The sequence below is a fragment of the Artemia sp. Qi Xiang Cuo genome, chromosome 19 (assembly GCF_049724085.1).
Source record: "Artemia sp. Qi Xiang Cuo chromosome 19, ASM4972408v1, whole genome shotgun sequence".
Lineage (NCBI taxonomy): Eukaryota > Metazoa > Arthropoda > Branchiopoda > Anostraca > Artemiidae > Artemia > Artemia sp. Qi Xiang Cuo.
The window spans coordinates 17712670-17734515 of NC_142812.1; the positions used below are offsets into that span (position 1 = coordinate 17712670).

The window sequence follows — 21846 nt, forward strand, 5'->3', positions numbered from 1 at the left end:
ACAGTAATTTCGCTCTTTCATAGACATTATTTTGACATTGTAAATATGACCTTCCCAGAAGGAGAGAATTGTCTAAATACGTAACTGACAAATACCCTTTTCTTCGAAGCAGAGAGATAACAGGTTTCATAAGTTTCGTAAGGCCCCTTGGGGCAGATTATAAGCAATTCGGCATTGAAGTGAACGCATAACAAAGGTAAACTTTAAAAAAAAGCCACGTTTGATCATCAAAATCAACAGGGCATGAATAATAAAAATCGACTAGGTCAAAAGAGGCCATATAACAATTTTTTGTCATCAAAAGAACCGCAGGATGAACACTTTCCATTTTAAAATGGTAATATTTAATGTTTTGATTTAAATTTTTTAAATAAAGAATAAACCGAGTAGACCCATCTTTCTTTGGGACTGTAAAAACGGGAGAAATACAACGTATTTTCTTTATTCTGAAGTCGGGTACTTTAACAATAACAACTTTATGCAATAAAATATCAACTTCTTTTCATATAGCCTGTCTTCAAACGTAATACTTTTGTTTTTTGTTTTCAAAGCTTTTAGTGGTGTTTTCTCAAATTCAATCTTATAGCCTGAGGCTACAATATTCAAATCACTGGTTTTTGACTGCCATTTTGAGATGTACTTACTAATTCTCCCAGCTTTACAAGCATCAGCCAAATGTTGTGACCGCCTATTGAAATTCACAACAAAACATAAAAATCAATGGTTGGGTATGTTAAATAGCACCTACCAGCTATTTGCTATCCCTTTTCTGGAAGTTCTGGAATCTGGGCCTCTTGACGGTCCTGGCCCTGCCTTCTGCAATAATTTGGACGGGGGGCCTCGTTCTGCCATCGGCGATAACGGTAGGCCCCCCCTTGCGTGTTTTTTGGTTTTCCAAAAGATTTTTTTCAAATCCGCCACGGATTTAGCTTCAGACGTTGTTTTTGGCAATATCTTTGCCAAAAAGATACTCCGTGACTTTGACTTCAGGAGCACATAAAGCTGATGCTACAGTGGGATCTGGGCTCAATTCGAATTTCATCACATGACGTCTTTTTAAACTTAGATCGTAATTGGTGAGGCCAAGCATGTGCACTGCACCTCTAAGGTTTTTGACAACCTTTTCTTTAATATGCTAATTTTCTAGCTCAAGAATCGCATTTGCTGCCTCTAAAACACAAAATGTTGAGTGAGCAATTGTCCGCTGCAGTTGAAGAGCCTTAGCATCCCTCTGTTTAGCCTGTGATGAGAGAATAGCCCCAATTTCACTATTCACCTTTGGAGGAACAATTTTTTCGGTATTTGCAGGCCTAGGGTGGTGCTCAAATAACTCTTAGCTTCACTATTTCAAGGCTCAGAAAAAGCTCTATTTGCAACTTTGGCAAGTTTCTCATGGATCTTGGGACCCTCTTTGGTACCAGAACGTTCTTCAGAAATCTTTTTGAATAGAGCGTCATTTGACGTATCTTCTTTTAATCTTTTACCTTTGTGCTTTTCCGGAGAAGTTTTGCGCTTTGTGTCATGGATTTTTGTGTGGCTCCGAGAGCAAGATTTTTCGTTCCTAGAACTAATTTCAGGGCTCCGAGAGCCATTTGTTTGATCGCTATCACTCTCACGTGAGAGTATTCTGCGACGCGAATGAGTTTTATATTGCTTTCCACGCCTCTCACGATCATAATCTTCATCAACTAAATTGTCCAACAATCCAATCACTATCTCATTATCACTCATTATTTAATTTGGTCCGAATCAAAGCGAATGCTAACGTCAACTGGTGTTGCTTTGGTCAATCGAGGCGATTGCACGCGTCTGTCTCTCAGTTGAACTCGAAGGCGGTGCTAAGGCGCTCCTTTTGGAGTAGAATTACGAATTATTCACAAGAAACAACAAAGAAATACTGATCAGCTGGCGTTTGGTTATGAATAAACCCTACTCAGAAATCACATTTCCGGTCGAAGATTGGCAATAAAATAGCGTAGAAACGCTCTTAGACATTTCAAAACAAGATTGTCTTTTAATGGTAGAATTAGGGTGGTACAAGAGTGGGAAAGCTGGGACATTTCAAAACAAGGTCATCAAAAAGTAACAGTGCTATTTAATAGCTGTGCAAAACGATGCACAGGGGCGACAAATAAAAACGACCAGTTATCTAGTCTCGCTGGTTTAATATAGCACATAACTAAGATAGAAAATGGCTGTTAAATATAAATGAAACGAAATTTTCAAATTCTAAGGGGGGCATGGCCCCCCTGCCCCACTAATTGGCGCCACTGATGCCATCCTGAGATACCTTTAATTTTCTTTGACACCAAAATTACCAGACTACTACCCCTAACTGAAATTTAACGAGGCCTCACCTGATCACCAAAGAACTGACTTTGTCTTACTTCAATAAAAGAAGGCCCAAATTAAAACTAGTAATTTCTGAGACCTAGGAAAGATCTAAGCTAATCCTACAAAAACATTTCCTAAGATTCAAAGAGAAGCATGGGCGTAGGCAGCATATTGTCTAGGGGGGCCAGTCGATAGTGTGATGGAGGGCCTTTTATCAACTGCTTTTCAAACCATCTGCTTTTTCAGCCATATCTAATGTAAATTTGAAGGTCTCGGGGGGGGCAGCTGCCCCCCCCTCCTTACGCTGATGACGAAAAGGAATCTTTCCCTGTCCTTAATTTAATATTTACGTTAGGATAAGTCCCACCCTTTCTCATGAGACGTATTGGGGAAAGTTCATCAGACAGGACATGAACAGGAACCGATATGACAATTTATCTCCTGCTGTTCTTAATAGATGTGTGATAAAATATAGTAATTAGATAAAATAGTGATTGTAGTATGTCCCAGGGCTGATATAGAGCAAAATATGGGGGGGGGGATATGACAAGGGCGACAATGAGTAAAATCTTGGGGAGCCCAATGTGACAAAGGTGCCAATAATTGACAAATTTATTCTAAAAACAGGAATGAAAAAGAAAAAACAGGGAAAGAGGGCGCCAAAAAACATCTTGGGGGATCACAGGGCCCCCACGCCCTGGATCCGCTAGTGGTATTTCTTAACTAGAACTGCAATAAAAACAAGCAATTTAATCAACGACAGGATATGTTAGGGGGCAACTTAATTAGCCCAAGGGTTAGAAATGAGCACGTTCCAAGTAGATAAAAATAAGACATATACCCTTTAATTTCTTCCAAGAGCTTTTGGAATCCTGCCTTGCTGACTTTATTGGAGTTGCACACTGAAACAGCAGGAAAATCGGCTTGTTCTACGGGATAAGCCAAATTTCCAACAGAAATAATTACTGGACTCGTTTCCCATCTGTAGTAGATTATGAAAGACAGGTATGCCGATACAACTAAACCAGTTGCAAAAACACAGATCCAGAGGAACCTAAAATGAAATTAAGAACTGGTGGGATTATCAAATGTCGGAACAAAGGAATCGGAATGGTCGAAAACGTTTTCTACTTGGAGAAAAGATATATTCTGCCTTAAGAGGCTTTTATGCTACGTACGTAGTATACGTAGTAGTACGTAGTAGCTACGTACGTAGTATAAAAGCCTACCTTTTTTTGCTTAAAAACTCTTCTAACTTAAAAACAGCTGTGCTAAGTATAAACGAAAGCTATGCTTTCTATGCTAAGTATTTATGGTAAAACCTTTCTAACTTAAAAAAAGTCAAACTTCAAAAAAAGCTATGTTAAGTAAAAAAAAATCTATGCTTTCTATGCTGAATATTTACGGTAAAACCTTTCTAACTTAAAAAAAGTGAAACTTGCAAAAAGCTATGCTAAGTATAACTGTAATTTAGAAGTTGATATTAGTGCCCAAAACTGTCGTTGTTGCATTCTAATAGGGATACTTGAGAACCGCTTTACTATTCACCGGAAAAACCAGGACTCTTCGTATATCCACCAATCTGGTTTAACGTCCAATCTAGACCATATTGTTAGCTCTAGTTCTTTGCCAGTATGTGAGTTTCTTATCCTTCCGAAGAGTTTCACTTCGGATCATTTCCCAGTTCAGTGTATTATCAGTAGGTCTACCTCGTTTTCCGCTGCGAATAATTCGTCGGCATTCACTCAGAGGTGGCATGAGGTTCCGGTTTGGCGTAAAATTGATAAAGAAAAGTTTCAAGATTCTTGTCATCTTGTTCTGTCAAAAATTCACGTACCGTTTGACCTTCTTATGAAATTCTCTCAGTCTGATGAAAGAGATTCGCGGCTACGTTTTAGTATTTATTACGCCGAACTGACCCATGCTCTTCTGTTTGCCGAATCTCAGGCAGTGCCCAAGTCTCGTTTCAAACGAGGAACTCAAGAAAAGGAATGGTCTTCTAACCCTTTGTTACAATTAGCATGCGACCGAACTACCTTCTGGCACGGGATATGGAAAGAATGTGGCAGACCGTGCTCAGGAGTAGTTAAAGAGATCAAAGTTGCATCTAAGCGTAGGTTTGGGAAGGAACTTGATCGTCACCGCAAGCAGTTGAAGTCTGACCTTTGTGAAAAAGTAATTAAAATCCTAATATGATATGGGAAATGTTTGATAAGAAGGAGTCAGCGGGTCCCGAGTTAGATATCCCATCTTTAACATGGATAAACTATCACCTTGATGAGTTTTCAGCCCCAAAACAGGATCCTAACATTTCTGTTCAAGAAAAGCTTTCATCCCTACTCTCATCAATTACAGATACAGATTTCCTAGTTTGCCAATCACAAGTGGCGTCCGCGATCCGACGGTTGAAAAAAAAGAAGTCGGATGGCATTGACTGTGTATCCACCCTTCACCTTAGCCATTGCAGCCCGACTTGCATGGGACATCTAATTCTTCTCTTTCAGATGATCTTCACCACTGAACTCAAACGATCGGCATTCAGTTCTGGGTCGCTTAGGCCAGTCCCGAAGATAGGAAAAAGTACCTCGGAATGTGCTTCGTTCATACCGATCACAGTGGCACCAACGCTTTACAAAGTCTTCAAACTTTTGGTCACTGATGAAATCCAGGAAAAATAATGGACTCCTCCTTCCCAGTTTGGGTTCCAGACGGGTCTTGGTTGCGGCCACGCCATTTCTGCTGTGGCTTCAGTCTTGATTGACGCTGATGAATCGAAGGACTCCATTTTATAGGTCTACATGTCCGCCGTGCCTATGATTCACTTCTCCATGACCAACTCATTCTGGATATGAGAAAGAGAGGCGTACAGAAGGACATTATACTACCCATTAAAGACCTGTACGACCACCTATAGGCTGAGCTCCTACTTGCTGGCTATGGTCGAGCCCTCACTGAATATACACCAGGCGTGATGCTGTCCTACCGAGGGAATCCTGTAGTCCCAGTAAAAAAGGGTGCTCGACAAGGATTAGTCACATCTCCTTATGTCTTTAATAGCTGTATTATTGAGCCATAATATACTATCGAGACAACATGCATAGCTCGTGGCATAGACGCTACAAGGATAGCCTATGCCTATGACATTTTGAACCCCAGCCGCACAGTCGTAAGTACAGAGACCACCTTCTCCATACTACAATCAAATTACAGTCGCATTGGCCTTGAATTTAACCCGCAGAAGTCGGAGATTCTTCTGTTCAACTGGCGCCAGGATGGGGTCTCTTCTGTGAGGCTGGGAGAACTGTCTGCAGCCCGTATCTCGAAAATTATTTACCTTGGTTTACCAATTGGAAAGGATCTCAAAACTACCCGATCCCTTCTTATCGATCATCTCCGTAAACGCCTGGCTTCTGCTTACAGTAGAGTAGTTTCATCTAAAATCCGTTTCAACCGTTTAATTCTAGCTCGACTTTATAAGGCGGTATCCCTTCCCTATTTCCTGTATCTAAGCCCATTTTGGAGAATTTTTCCAGAGCTAGAGAAAAGAAAGCTCAGATCCACGTTTCTTAAGTATGCGAAGTTCTTGTTCTGGCTCCTGCCGTGGACAAGAAATTCGCACCTTGTTAAAAATTGCGGACCCGATGGCAGCTATAATGGAACAAATTAAACGGTACAACGAGAAAGTTTCTTCCCACCCTTGGTACCGTTTGCTAAAGCAGTGAATCGCTGTCCATTTAATTTTGTTCGCCCTAGTGCCTCTTCCATTCTTTTTTTCTTTCGTTTATACTCCGTCTGTGTTTTCTTTTTGTTGTAGACGGGTTACAAATAAATAAAGACTTAATTAAAAATGGGGAAAGCCTTTCTTGCCTCGAATCTAGGAAGCGGGAGTTTATAATTTTATCGTCGGTTGCTTATTCAATGAAGTCAGCTGTAATTGCGTTAACATTGCAACTGTTTCAATTTTAAATTAAATGATGATTTAGTCTCTTTTCGTAAGAGTCCAATTTATGTGACGCTGGATATTCTCAATCTTGGTGTCAATTTTTCTCTGATAATATATTGCGTGTATTACTAATAATTTAATTGTTTATTAATTATCCATTCTTTTAAGCATATTGTTTTAAGTAAAGGAGTAAAAAAATCCGTGATATAACATTTTCCTTGTTTCTCATAATTGGGTATATCAGTATAAATGAGTCATTCATTGAGAGCGATCCGAGTCCATATCCAGTAGACGAAAGAGTTATGTAATGATTTTAAAGTTTTTTTTGAGATTTAGAATGGTTAATATGATTATATACTGTAAATTTTTATTTCACTGATGACTATTTGGTATAATTTTTTACCATGGCTTGATGCAACGATGCTGATAATGCTTATGTTTGTTCAGTACTTGGGAGTTTAAAAAGTAAAATATGTTACGTACCTGCAGTGCAGTGCACTGCACTGCAGTGGAGTTTATAATTGAGTTTTTGTTTCTTGTCTTCGTAATTTGTTCGATGTGGTTGTTCTTTTTTTGTGTTTTTTCTTTTTTAGTGATACTCCGTCTTTTGCACCTTTTTTTGACGGGTAATAAATAAATAATAATAATAATAATAAAAGAAATCTATGCTGTCTATGCTAAGTATTTACGGTAGAACATTTCTAACTTAAAAAAAAATCAAAGTTAAAAAAAAAACTATGCTAAGTATAAAAGAAAGCTTTGCTTTCTATGCTAAATATTTACTACGTAAATACTTAGTCTAGACAGCATAGATTTCTTTTATAATTCGCATAGGTTTTTATAAGTTTGACTTTTTTAAGTTAGAAAAGTTTTACCGTAAATATTTAGCATAGAAAGCATAGCTTTCTTTTATACTTAGCATGTTTTTTCTAGATTTTTTAGATTTAAATAATAATACCATTCATGGTTTAAAAGCGACAGAAAATATTTAGCATAGAAAGCATAGCTTTATTTTATACTTAGCATAGTTTTTTTTTAGATTTTTTAGATTTAAATAGCAATTCCATCCATGGTTTAAAAATGACAGAAAATATTCTAACATGTAACAGTAAACTAACGCTATTCTATGTACATTCCTCAAAAAGTTTTTTTTTTTTGCTAAACATAATAAAGGATGATTTACGGAAAGTAAAAAATAAAGGAAAAAGACCTTTAGCATTGTCTGACTGTGGAAGACTTCGAAATCCAGCCCACTTCTAGTGGTAAGATTTTAATTTTTATTTAAATAGTTTTTAAAGCGAGTTCAGTTTAAAAAATAGACCCATACCCCGTGAACCTAACAACTTCTGTTTTGTCAGTTCTAATTTTGTCTATTTTCGTCAACAGATACAGATATTTTATTTATGAAATATACATAATGCTACAAAATACACCTGCGCACATGCCTGGTGGCATAATTGAGCGCATTAAAAATTACAACAAATTATTAAACACCGGTAGCAATTTAAATGAAAAAAACAACAAGCCTCTTGGACAACTGACCAAATACAAACACGGTAAATAAAACCAAAGTCAACCTTCAGAGATAAACTTCCCCACCGTTCTGCAAAACGCTGGTAATCAGCGCACTCTCTAATATCAAGGGGAATAGAATTCCACACCTTTGGACCAATAAGCCTCAAACTAAATCCTGCTCTAGTTGTTCGCCTAAACTCCTGCGAGAAATTAAATCTGAGTGACGTCGGATATGAATGACGCTGCGAGTTAAGACGGAAGATTCCATAGAAATCTGATGGTAACTGGCCAGAAACGCAATTGTGACATATCTGGGATACTGCAATGAAATGATGTAAAGAAAAAATTCCAGCTGATCCGAAAAGATGAGTAACAGAAGACTTGTTATCAATCTGAAAAAGTATCCTTATTGCTTTGTTTTGTAAAATTTGAAGGGGTTTATAAACTGAAGGAAAAGTTGAGGCCCACAAAGAAACACAATACATAAAAAAGGGAGGACCAGAGAAAAGTAAATTGATTTAAGTGTATTAACCAGAAAAACATGGCGGAGACGGTACATAATCCCAACATTCCTAGAAAGTTTTAACGATAGAGTTTTAACTTGTTCATGGAACGACCAATTTTCATCAGTAATTATCTCAAGATATCTAAACTGTTGTACCCGTTTCAGTTCCATATTATTTAAATAAAGAGAAAAAACATAAGAATTGACTGAACCAACTCGTGAAAATAGTATATACTGGCATTTCCTTTCATTTAATAGAAGAAGGATTCGACAATTCCACTCTAAAGTAGTTGATAGAATACTTTGGATGTTCAGGAAAAGCTGTTTTAAATCAGAATGGGAAGAAAAAATCACAACATCAGCCGCAAACATAACAATTTTGCAGATTGGAAGAAATTCAGGCAAATCATTAATAAAAAGAAGAAGTAGGGTAGGACCCAAAACAGAGCCGTGAGGAACCCCACAATTTACGGAAAATGACTTAGATCGGATTCCATTTTTACAATCATGGCATTCAATTTTCTTTCAGCAAGGTAAGAAGCAAAAAAAATTTAAAGATTTTGAAGAAAATCAATATTTTTTGTAATTTATTTAGTAAAAGACGGTGATCAACTGAGTCGAATGCCTTGGCCACATCCAAGAATATAGCTAAGGTGTTCTGACCAGTGTCCAGCGCATTGTTTATTTCAATTAAAAGCTGATGTGTTGCTAGTTCTGCTGATTTTCCTTTAATGAATCCATACTGCGAAGGATGTAAATAGTAACTATATATATGATAAAACTTTGATGCGAAATTCCGCAGGCCATTGCAACACACAAAATACAACTACAAACAAAGGCCGAAGATACAATTTCAACTAGGTGAATCGCAGTGTGTATTTTTAGAAATATTTTTGAATTATTTGATTATTTTGAAGTATTTTCAAATTTTCAATACCCACAGCAGACCAGTTGAAATTTTCTTTTTTTCTTTTTAAGTTTCAGTTTAATTTGTTGTAGAATACCAATCGGTAATTTTACTGATTTTAATCTCAAATTTTGCGGTTTCAAGTTTTATCTATTGATTTATTTTCGCAGGATAGCAATTTTTGATTTGACTGATTATCACCTCACGTAGACGTCTGAACAGAATTACGAACACAACGTAGACGCCGTCAAAAATTTAAGCCTTTCGAACAACCTTTCAAATGCTTCGATGTTCAACCTATTTCAATTTTTCCCACGACTTTCCTTTTCTAATTTTTCCTGCGACAAGCAGTTCTAATAACTGCTGAAAAACGGATTCGGTGTTACATGCTGGATTGAAGAAGAAACATTTACTCAGTTGTAGTTGAATTTGTGATGCTCCCACAAAATAGTATCGCCAACATAAAAGAGTTTAAACTGGTATGTCTGGCACTGGTCTCGAAATAAAACACAGTCCACATCTAGCATTTGGCGTTCCTTGGCTTTTTTTATTCCAAATTTCAAAACTGTGTTTTTTTCAGAAGGTGAGATTGGGTACTTGTTACTTCACAGATTTTGCCAATTTTACTAATTACAAAAATTGGCTTACTTTTTGCACTAAAAAAGCGCCAAAACATACCAAACGCTAGATGGAGTTAATGATTTTTTCGACTCCATCAGCTATTTAAACCCTTTCAAGTTACTCATTTTCTTTGGTCCTAAAAACAGGATAAGTTACGTCTTTTCTCCCTTTTCTGTTTCCTGACAGACTCTCTGGGTAGTAGTTAATATAATCTAGTCTATAACTAAAAAATGTCTTTGGGCATCCTGTAGTTTGTTGAGTTCTCTTTATTTGTTGAGTTTCGCCCTTACTTGCGCTGGTATGGTCACTTTTACCAAAGGCCAGACAACACTATGGTAAAATCAAGTAGTGAAGTAAAAGCTCCTCCTAGACTAGAAGAGACACTAGGAAAAACAAACAACTCGTGGATGAAATACTGCCCAAATAAACTTTGCGACCATTGTAGCTTTTTACCAGCATGCTTACCGTTGAGACCAAAGACAAGAAGTATATGATGAGCCTCGTTTTCATGATTTCATTCGCGCTACCAACAACAATCTAACCTACCGGCTTTGATTTGACAGCCAATCTAACCTTCCAAAGTTTCAAAGGTATTTCAATCATATTGGCTGTCCAATCATAACCGGATGTCCAAAATTGATTTGCCTTCAAAAAGGCTGTTAGCAGGGAGAATGATGCCAATGAAGATGAAGCTTGTAAAAGGTCAGGTATTGGCACCCTTAGGCTATGTGTGATGACGTTAAAGCATACTAGAAGCTTGGGAAATAGAGTGTTGACAAGCACAAGTAAAAAATTGATTGCTACCATAAAAGTACTTCATTTGAACCTGTATTATGTTCGTTTTGTCTGTGGTTGAGACCCAGTTTCACTACGAATAGTCAAATCACTAGCCCAGCCGCACCATTGTGCCAAGTGGAGCACAATAATAAATTACAGCTTTGCACAAAAGAGACCTGTCGTCCAGCTTGTATCCTGACTCAAATTTAAGCAAGTTGGCACGTTTTTATATTATTGTTTATGGCGTATTATGTGTTATGGCGCTTTTAGGCGTCCTATCCAGGCGGTTAGCCCGTTAGACTTGAAATTCTGTGGATGTGTGGACGAGGGTTCGATTTCTGGTTATTTGGTTTGGAATCAGGGTCGGTGGCGTCACTCTATAAGCTCAGCCAAAGTCGAACCAGCTCTAATTGGGTTCCTAGAGAAATCTGAGGAAGTCAAACAGGAGGGTATGTGAAAAAACAGGGCGGCTGCCCCCTCATTGCACCTCCTGGCAGAACGGCCATGAAACGGAGATCAACACCGTCTGTATGGTCTATAAAGTCCAATGCCATATTCTTTACCTTTTTATCTGTACTTTTACCTTTTGATACAGTGCCGTAGAACCTTTAACACTTGCATAAGTTAAACTGTATATTACGTTATGTAACGGTGCATAGCAAATTTTGTCCATAACGTAGACAGTACCAAGTAGGCTCGATCTCTGCATAGAACTTTACGTCACGTTAATTTTTGTCGCGTACAGGAAAAATCCATTGTAGTAGCAACATATTAAGATTTTCGATGAATAATTGACAAATTCTGAAATTAAAATAGCAAACCTTTTCTAAAAAGTCATTTAGGTCTGATCAGGTGAAGAATTTCCATATACATTCCTTATTTTTAACATATGCATTGTTTGCTTACTGTGATGATAATGACGAAGATTATAAAGCTTTTACGAATGTTTGCGTTATTTTGGTTTGACTTCTTTTTAAGTTAGAAAAGGTTTTACTGTAAATATTTAGCATAGAAAGCATAGTTTTCTTTTATATTTAGCATAGCTTTTATTTAAGCTTGACTTTTTTTTAAGTTAAAAAGGTTTTACCGTAAATACTTAGTACAGAAGGCATAGCTTTCTTTTATACTTAGCATAGCCTTTTCTTAGGTTTGACTTTTTTTTAAGTTAGAAAGGTTTCACCGTAAATACTTAACATAGACAGCATAGATTTCTTTTATAATTAGCATAGCTATTTATAAGTTCGACTTTTCTTTAAGTTAGAAAGATTTTACCGTAAATATTTAGCATAGAAAGCATAGCTTTTTTATACTTAGCGTAGATTTTTTTAAGTTTGACTTCTTCAAGTTAGAAAGGTTATAACGTAAATATTTAGTATAGAAAGTATAGCATTCTTTTATACTTAACACAGCTTTTTTTTAGGCTTTACTTTTTTTAAAGTTAGAAAGGTTTCACCGTAAATACTTAGTCTAGACAGCATAGATTTCTTTTATAATTCGCATAGGTTTTTATAAGTTTGACTTTTTTTAAGTTAGAAAAGTTTTACCGTAAATATTTAGCATAGAAAGCATAGCTTTCTTTTATACTTAGCAGAGTTTTTTTTTAGATTTTTTAGATTTAAATAGCAATTCCGTCCATGGTTTAAAAACGACAGAAAATATTCTAACATGTGACAGTAAACTAACGCTATTCTATGTACATTCCTCAAAAAGTTTTTTTTTTGCTAAACATAATAAAGGATGATTTACGGAAAGTAAAAAATAAAGGAAAAAGAACTTTAGCATTATCTGACTGTGGAAGGCTTCGAAATCCAGCCCACTTCTAGTGGTAAGATTTTAATTTTTCTTTAAATAGTTTTTAAAGCGAGTTCAGTTTAAAAAATAGACCCATACCCCGTGAATCTAATGACATCTGTTTTGGCAGTTCTAATTTTGTCTATTTTCGTTTATAATTCACATAGGTTTTTATAAGTTTGACTTTTTTTAAGTTAGAAAAGTTTTACCGTAAATATTTAGCATAGAAAGCATAGCTTTCTTTTATACTTAGCATAGTTTTTTTTAGATTTTTTAGATTTAAATAACAATACCATCCATGGTTTAAAAACGACAGAAAATATTCTAACATGTAACAGTAAACAGTAAACAGTAAAAAATAGTATTTTGTATTTTCTGGATGTAACTTTTAACTTATTTTTTGAAACTGCTACGAAGGTTTAAGAAATTCATGATTTGAACATTGATTCAAGGTGCAATAGGATTAAATTTGGACCGTTCTAAATGATTTTGCGGGATTGGACATCCCGTAAAGAAAAACATCTACAACGTCCAAGCGACGTACTAAACATTGCTTTACATGCCTTCAGGTGCCCCAAACCAGAACGTGTCTACAAAAGTTTTACAGGCGGGAGGGTAAATCCAAGAGAATTTATGGGCCGTAAGAAAATTTGTTCTTTTGTCGAATAGCGTGCACACGTTTGGATTCCCTCTCTTTCCCCATCTCAATATATAAATATTTTTGCGATTCAAAGGATTTTTATAATTTATCGAAAGAATTAGTTATTTCCATATTTTCCTACTATTCTTAGGAGGTATCTACCCGGTCCAACCCTCTCCCACCCTCCCTAGTGGCTCCACACGCCTGCTTATTGATTAAAGATTTGTACAAATTTTTCAAAACTTACTATTGGGAGGATCCTACAACTCCGCCTCCCCTGTTGCTGCGGGTCGTATTTTTCCTACCTTTCCGTGAGTCCAGCTTTATCTTTGACTACATAAGATAAACCATGCATAGATGTTGATGAGAAGAAATCCTGAATCCAATCACTGAAACAAAGCTTCTTCTTCTTTTTCTTCAAAACTGGCACATCATTTTTGAAAATTGTTGGTATTTGTCCCACCTTCATTGAAGGATATATACTATCTTTTTTAAACTCCGCAGGATATCTCATATTCATGGCAACGTTCATTGAGAGACTGTTGGTTGATCTTTGGTTTCATTAAAAATACTTTCTTAAGGGCTCTGTCGAAGTGGGTGTTAATTTATTATTAGTTTTGATTGTCAGATGAAGCTTAATTTAAGGTGGAGACGACAGCTAGTGACCGAATTGTTTGTTTTTTATAATGAATGCTCATTAGTAGCTTTAAGATAATTATCCACCTGCTTTTATTCAGAGGGGAAAACAAGGTCCAAAAACAGAAGGAATACTCTTTTTTTATATATATAATTTACGGTATGGTAGAAAATTTCCTGGTCATAGTAATCATGGTTATGCTCTGGGAGGAAGCTGACCTGGCCTTCAGGTGATACAATATGCTACAAAATACAATATAAATTACGAGGCAGTGGCGTCAATGAGAGGAGGGAGGGGTATTTTCCAACCATGATTTTGCCCCTCCCCCCCTTTATGAAAAATAATGTTTATAGTATTGTCCTTGAAAATTTCTTTCGGTACTTGTGTCTTGTAGTGAAGTTCGGTTAATGTTAATGAAATTAAATAAAATATAATGAAAATATAATATTTTATCTACAAAATTATGAAAACTACAACTAAGAAATATGCACCCAGAACACAGAAATGTCACATGGCCTAGTTGTACACTTCCAAAAAGGGTCTTTATCGAAAGAGTATAAAGTCATTCTGTGTCCATTGACGCACTGTTTTGTTTTGGGCAACGCCCCCTTATCCTGGCAAATTCTAATTGCCTCTTCTTCAGTCCTTGGCAAATTCCAAATTTTCATTTTAACATCCATGGTAAGACATTTTCCTGTCAACGATCTGAATGAATTTCCCCCCATCTTTTGAAAACCGGTTCTTAACCAAACTTCACTTCTCGACAGAACTTGAGTGTGGTGGCTATAAAACACAAGTACCTCTCTTTTTTGGTAAATCTATTAAGAAAAAAAGAACAGTTAAATTGCCCCCTTGCTCCCATGAGAAAAAAGGGAGTTCAAGTAAGTTTTTCTTTACTCCCAAAAATAGTAAATTACCATAAAGAACCAAAAAAAAAAAAAATAATAATGTAAAGATAGAGCATACAGAACTAGAAAAATTATGAGAAATTAAAAATATAACACAGTATTATTACTCGTGTTAATCAGTGTAGAAGGGTGTCTCAAAGGGCCAAAAACAGTAATGAGGATACTTCAGTTTTGGGTAGTAACGTTAATAACGTGAGCTTGGACACAGAACTGAATGGCTATTGGCTTGGAACGAGAGTAGGGCGTGGCCTCTTTTAATCTTATTCTGGTACTTATCTGTTATTAGGTTCTAGGCGTTTACCCCCCCCCCCCCCGGGGTCCCCTCGAGTAAAATACCACCACCACCACCCCCTCCCCCACCGCGGAAAATACTCTCCCCCCGGTAAATATCCATCGTGGACAATAAGGCTTTCCAAATTGGAGAATTTTATTTAAATGTTTTTCTATTGGGGGAAGGAACTTTGTTACTTGTTTATGAGACGCCACTCACTCAAAGTTACGCTGTGTAAAACTCGAGAACAAACCGGTTTCTTCGTTACTTTAGACACGTATTTTGGCCATATATTTGCACATTAGCGGGGGGGGGGTAAAGTATAGCGGGTCTGCATGCAAAATATGTTAGGTACAATTATTCTGCATATTATGAAGTAAGAATTGCTTTCTAACTTCGAACTGACCGCCGCCCCCCCTATGTGCAAATATATAACCCAAATTATATAGTTTCCATCTATTATGTCACTTGTCTTTGTCTTGTCTCACGCTAAGCTGAAAGAAACTAACGCAGAAACCGGTTTGTTCTCGAGTTTAGCACAGCATAAACTTGAGTGAGTGGTGTATAATATAAAAGTACTAAAATTCCTTCCTTCTACGGAAAAAAAAACTGAAATAAAATTTTAGAATTTGAAGAGCCTCGTTTTTCACGGGGGGAGGCGTTATTTTCCGGTGGGTATTTTCCACGAGAGTATTTTTCAAGGGGTATTTTCCGCGAGGAGATAGGGTATTTTCCATGGTGGGAAGGGGGTATTTTCCGGGGGTATTTTCCGCACGGGGGGTATTTTCCGCAGAGGGTTATTTTCCAAGGGGGGATATTTTCGGAGGGGTATTTTCTGCGTGGGGGGGTGTATTTTCCTCAGGGGTGTTGTCCGGAGGGTAAACGCCGGGGGGGGGGGGGGGGGAGGTTGAACGCCAGCCACCGTGTTATAGGTACAACAGTCAATAATTACGCTGTGTAAAACTCGAGAACAAAAACGGTTTCATCTGTCTGTATCAAGAGACAATTAGCATACGCTCAGTGAAAAACAAAGGGCAGGTGACAGAATACTACTACTACTACTAACAACTCACCGCAGCACCAAGCCGCCTGAGGCCAACACAGCTACGCACACTCCTCCTCCACCCCAATCTATTCAAACCTCCCTTTTTACACCCGCCCACGAAGTTCCCATTTCATTTAAATCTTTCTTTATGACGCCCTCCCACCCCAGACGGGGACGACCTGCTTTCCTTTTAGCCCTAGATGGTTGGCCGAAAAGAACTATCTTCGGCAATCTGTCATCCTTAATCCACACAACGTGCCCTAACCACCTCGACCTTTCTTTCATTATAGCCCTAGAGAGCGGTATTGAACCACATTTTTCGTATAGACTATTGTTTGAAATATGATCAGTCAGCCGGGTACCCAGAACAATCCTTAAGCAATTTCTCTGGAAAACATCTAGCAAATCTTGATCCGCTTTTCATAGCGTCCATGCTTCAGAGCCATATTTGACCACTGTCATCACTGTAGCTTCTAATATTCTAATCTTGGTTTGCAGACTTATCTTCATATTCTTCCAGACTTTTTTTTAACTTTGAAAAAACACCCTGTGCCTTGGCTATTCTACTTTTAACGTCTTCACTGCTCCTACCGTCTTTACTAATAATACTACGCAGGTAAGTGAAGCTGACAACCTGATCAATCTTTTCGTTACCAAACGTCACCTTTTCATATTCACTTGTTCCTAGCATTAGTGACTTAGTCTTCTTATCATTAATTTTCAAACCTATTCTAGCACCCTGAACTCGTAAATCCTCTAAAACTTCATTCATTTTGCTCACACTTTCATCCAGGATACTTAAATCATCAGCATAATCCAAGTCCAGGAGACTTTTTCCTCCCCATCTGATTCCGTGGTCTCCCATTGCCTCTCCTGTGCTCCTTAAAACAAAGTCCATCAAAATAATCCATATAAAGGGAGATAGAACACAACCCTGCTTTACTCCTGATTTAATACAAAATCAGCTGCTAACATCATTTCCTACCTTAACTGCAGCATTGTTATTCTCGTACATGGCATTAGTAAATTTCATGAATTTGTCTGGTATACCATACAAGGATAAAACGTTCACTAAAGCTCTTCTATCAACAGAATCAAGCGCTTGTTCATAGTCTATAAAACTGAGGGCCAAAGGTGTTTGAAAACTCAGGCACTTCTCAATTATTAACCTAAGAGTGAAAATTTGGTCGACACATCCTCTACCTTTTCTAAAACCGCACTGCGCACTTAAAACTTTGTCTATGGCATCTCTCAGTCTAAAAAGTATCATATTACTAAGTAATTTGCTACCTACAGAGACCAGACTTATGCCTCGATAATTACCGCACTCACTTTTATCACTTTTCTTATAAATTGGCTTAATTATGGTTTTCCTAAAATCATTAGGTACTTCCCCTTTTTCAAAAATCATATTCATAATCTTCAATAACTTATTTCTAACCTCAGAGCCACCATATTTGAGAAACTCATTTACCACCCTATCAGCACCTGGAGCCTTATTATTCTTTAATCCTTTTAGTACTGTTTCTAACTCCTTCTCCCAAAACAAATCTTCCTTCATATCCAAGGTATCACAAACTTTTTCATTTTCCTCTATATTTTTTCCTGCAATTCTATCTCGGTTAAGCAATTTTCCAAAATGTTCGGCCCATCTCTCTTTAGTTTTTTCCTTATCACTAATTGCGACCCCATTCCTATCTTTAACTGGGAAAAGTCCGGATTGACTACTCCCTTTCAATTTGTTAACGTGCCAGTACAATATTTTACTATTATGCCGTCTAGCGGCATCTTCCAGATCTTCGGCAATTTTATCCATGGCCTCCACTTCACACCTTCTTAGTTCATATTTTAATGCTTTCTCCACTTTCTTTACATTTCTTTTGTTTTCATACGATCGATCACTCAGATAATTCTTGTACAAGTCTTCTCCTTTCTATTAAACATAAAGCTTTTTCACTAATATTCTTAGCTGCAGTTCTAGCTTTCTTCCCTAATACACCTTCAGCACCTTCACAAATTATTTTTCTAAAATTATTCCAACCATCTTCCACATTATCAACTTTTAAACTCTTACGTTTAGTATTCAACTGATCTTGGAAATTATCTCTTAAATTCTCATCCTGGAGTCTACCAACATCGTAACTTCCTGGAAAGCAGTTACCCTTCCGATATTTCAGCTTTAAATTTACCCTGGACACTACTAGATGGTGATCTTTCCTTTTAACATCAATAACAGCACTCCTATATACCCTAGTATCTTGTATTGATCCTGCCAGTCTTCGGTTTACTATAACATAATCAATAAGGTTTGCTTTACCATCACGTGAATACCATGTTAACTTATGAGCCATTTTATGACCAAACACCGTATTGGTTATAACTAGATTCTTATACCTACAAAATTGCAAAACTCTGTATCCATTACTGTTTTATTGACCTATACCAAATTTACCCAAACTGGGATACCATCTATCCCTGTTTCTACCAACTTAGGAGTTAAAATCTCCCAGTAATAGAAACGTTTTTCCACATGGAACCTTGTATGTTTGCTCTTTTAACTGTGAATAAAATTCATCTTAGTCACTAGTATACATTGACATTGAGACAGAATACATTGGACTTATATAATTAAAACTTATCTTAATATGAATATAATTATATATTTATATTATTTACACATTAGGGGGTGGTGGTAAAGTATTAGGACAGCGTGAAGTTAAAAGACAATTCTTACTTCATAATATGCAGATTAATTGTAGTTAACACATTTTGCATGAAGACCCGCTATACTTTACCCCCCACCCCTAATGGTCAAATATATAGCCCAAATTTGTTTCTAAAGTATTATATTTTCATCCTGTTTTGGTATTTTTGATTATAATTAACCTAAGTTCAGTTCTTGAGTGTTGTTGTTATAACAGATAAGTACCTTTCTTCTTACTATTCATCAACGTTCAATTCAAAGTCTTTACATTCTGGGCATTTTCTTTATTGACGATCCATTAACAAGGTTGCCATCTGTAGCCCGAAATTGCTAAATGTAGCACTATTTCATCATATGTAGCGCTGTAACACATGCTAAATTGAACGTAGCTTTTTTTTTCTTACATATCAGATTATAGCACTTTCGTGCTGCAATTTTTCTTTTTAAGGGGGAACGGAAAGAAAACTTTTCTTTCATGTTAAATATTTTTAATTGGAAATTGAAAGGGCCATTTTTAATAGTCAAAAGTTATTGGAGGGCAACAAGTTTAAATATTTTAAATATTGCTTACCAGATCAAGGGGGAGCGAGGGGGCACGAGCCTCCCTAACATAGTCTAAAGTAGTGTTTTTTTTATTTAATTAACGCAAGTTTGCGTTAAATATACTTACAAGCTTGGGTCTGGAGGGGGTAGTTGCCCTCCTACCCCATAGCAAATTAGGCTACGCCCCTGCCTCATCATGGAAATTATATTCCAAGATTTAATTATTTATCTTCTGCTGCTTGTTTGGATCGTGTTAAATATCGTGTTAAAGATCGTGTTAAGATCGTGTTTAATTCATGTTAAATATTTTTTAAGCTTGTCCAGCAACAACAGACGCATAAAGCCATTGGCATTATGTCTGTTCCCCTGATATAGCAACATAATCTGTGTTTGCTATATTGTTTTTCACTGGGCTTTCTAAATTAAGCTTTTTCATGCAAATTCTATTTCAAGTTGTCTAAGAAAACGGTATTTACAAGTTTGATAATTTTAACACGGACTTGTACAAGGTTTTGAAAGGAACAACTTGACTTTTAAGTTTTTTTTCCTAATTAATTTAAAAAAGACGTTTTCCTCAGTTTATTTGTTTCTACTAAAACTCGTTGCCATCAGTTTTATATTGGATACTCCTGAACTGTTGCATGTTTAGTTTCAATATTCGGGCATAAATACGGGTCTCGGGTAATAAACGGTCAGAGTTTCAACTTGTCTTGGGTGACATCACAAGCAGTGTTGTAACTCGTAAAATTGATCGCGGTAAAAATAGGTATTTTACATAGTTTATCGTAATTTTACGGACCCCCATAAAATTGGTATTTTACCTATTTTACGTATTTTACGTTATTTACGTATTTTAGCAGTATTTTATGTATTTCACCGGTATGTTAAATATTTTAAACACCTTGCAATTTTCAGAGCACAAAAGTGGGAATAGGCTGGCAGAAAAAGGATTGAATATGATTTGGTTTTGTGTATAGCTGTTCCCCGGTTTAAAAGGCCGTCTGTCTGACTTATGTCTCTTATTATTAAAACAACAAAATGTATTATATTATAGGTAATTATAATTTTAAAATGGTGAAATTTTAGCTGAAATAAAATTAAATTAGTTCTGTGAACTGTTAAAGACAGATAAAACTACAAACAGGATTGAGATATCACAAAAAAAAACTATATAGCCGAGAAAAATGAGGGTAGTATCAGCCTGCGGGAAAAAAGAATCGACAATGACAGAGGCAGATATTTCGTTAGCGACTTACGCCCAGCCGTCTTCTCTGCTCGAAAAAGAAAGAAACCTAAAACCTTTTGGTTAGCTCGAACTGAGCAGAAGAAAGACTGAATTACACAAACCAAAAAATGAAATGAAATGAAAGAAAATAAATGAAAGACTATTCACCAATTAGATTTGGCAAGAATTCTCTACTTAATGATTGACATAGCTTGTATACTGACTTAATTTTCATTGAAAATGTGGTGAATTGATCTTGATTTAAACTGAAGAAAAATGTTGTTTGAATCCTATAATTTTAATTTATTGTATATTGGGTTTATAGGAATATCTCCAGTATCTCTATTTTAGAATTTTAGAATCGGATATTTTAAGAAATTCTCGCTGGATGGTTAATGTGCCTTATTTTCTAAAGAGCTACGAAGAATTAGTAATCAGACATATGTAAGTACCACTTAGTTCTTTTTTTAGTATGAAACTTTCAAAGAACGTTGTCTCATTATAGGCTTGTGCGCTTTTAGGTCCTAATTCTCATACTTCTCTTAGGAAGTTGTGCAGATGAATTAAACAGATTTATACTGATAAACAAAGTAACACGGGCAACGGAGGAGAGGGCCAATACACATTTTGTGTTTAAGTTTATTAAGGGTTTTCTTTCTTTTTTAATTCATTTAGGCATACCCCGAGATTAAAACACGCTCAATTTGCCTTATAAAGAAGCGTGTAACTTATGACTAGACCCCGGCGCCGCGCCGGCGGTTCGACCGAACGCCACCGATGAGAAGGCCGATCGACCACCGCTGAAGTTTCGCTACACCGTCGGCGTAGTTTCGGCTCTACCGGCAGCATACGCCACCGCCGGTAGAGGCGGCGGCGTTCGGCTGAATTTAAATTAATTTTGCGGCAATTCTTTATTGCGTCAACCGCAAAGTCGGAGCTTTTCTTTCTCGTGGGGTTTAGTATTTCGATTTTCTTGATTAGAAATCAAGCAGGGCTTGCACCATCCCCGAATTTTCAGGTATTTCTCCGAAAATCTATGGGTCACCCCAAAAAAAAACTTTGGTTCCCCGAATCCTCGAAAATTACGCTATCACGGTGCTACCCCTAGCGATTTATCACCAGTGACTTTCCCTGCCAAATATTACTTTGCATACCATAATTCTTCACTACTCTCTTGTTAGTTAATTTTCGTCTCTTTTGTCACTTTGCATAAAAGCCAGACAGATGCAATATGCAATTGCAAATATTGCAATATACACAGTTCTTCATATGTTGACAAAAAAAGTATCGTCTTTATGAAATGAGTTTAAATCATTTCGAATGCAGTTTCCTAATCGCTACTTCTTACATCATTCGTAGTCAAGAATTTTATTTTCAAGCTGAATAGAATTATAGAACGCATTCACTACTATACAGCTGAATTGTAAGTTTGCAGAATGTTTTTTTTTCTTTTGCTGTTTTTAGATAAGATTTTCTTAAT

The 21846-nt window shown here is 36.6% G+C and overlaps 1 protein-coding gene across 1 annotated transcript in view; it reads right to left on the bottom strand.

Annotated features, from left to right (window-relative positions):
- Nucleotides 1–13502, bottom strand: part of LOC148940563 (uncharacterized) — a 101421-nt gene extending 87919 nt beyond the window's left edge. The window contains exons 1-2 of the mRNA XM_089105017.1: nt 13339–13502; nt 3176–3388 (exon numbers count right to left, since the gene is read on the bottom strand). Of these exons, the coding sequence (XP_088961143.1) occupies nt 3176–3388; nt 13339–13502 (377 nt within the window). The remainder of the gene's footprint in view (nt 1–3175; nt 3389–13338) is intronic.
- Nucleotides 13503–21846: the final 8344 nt, after the last annotated feature.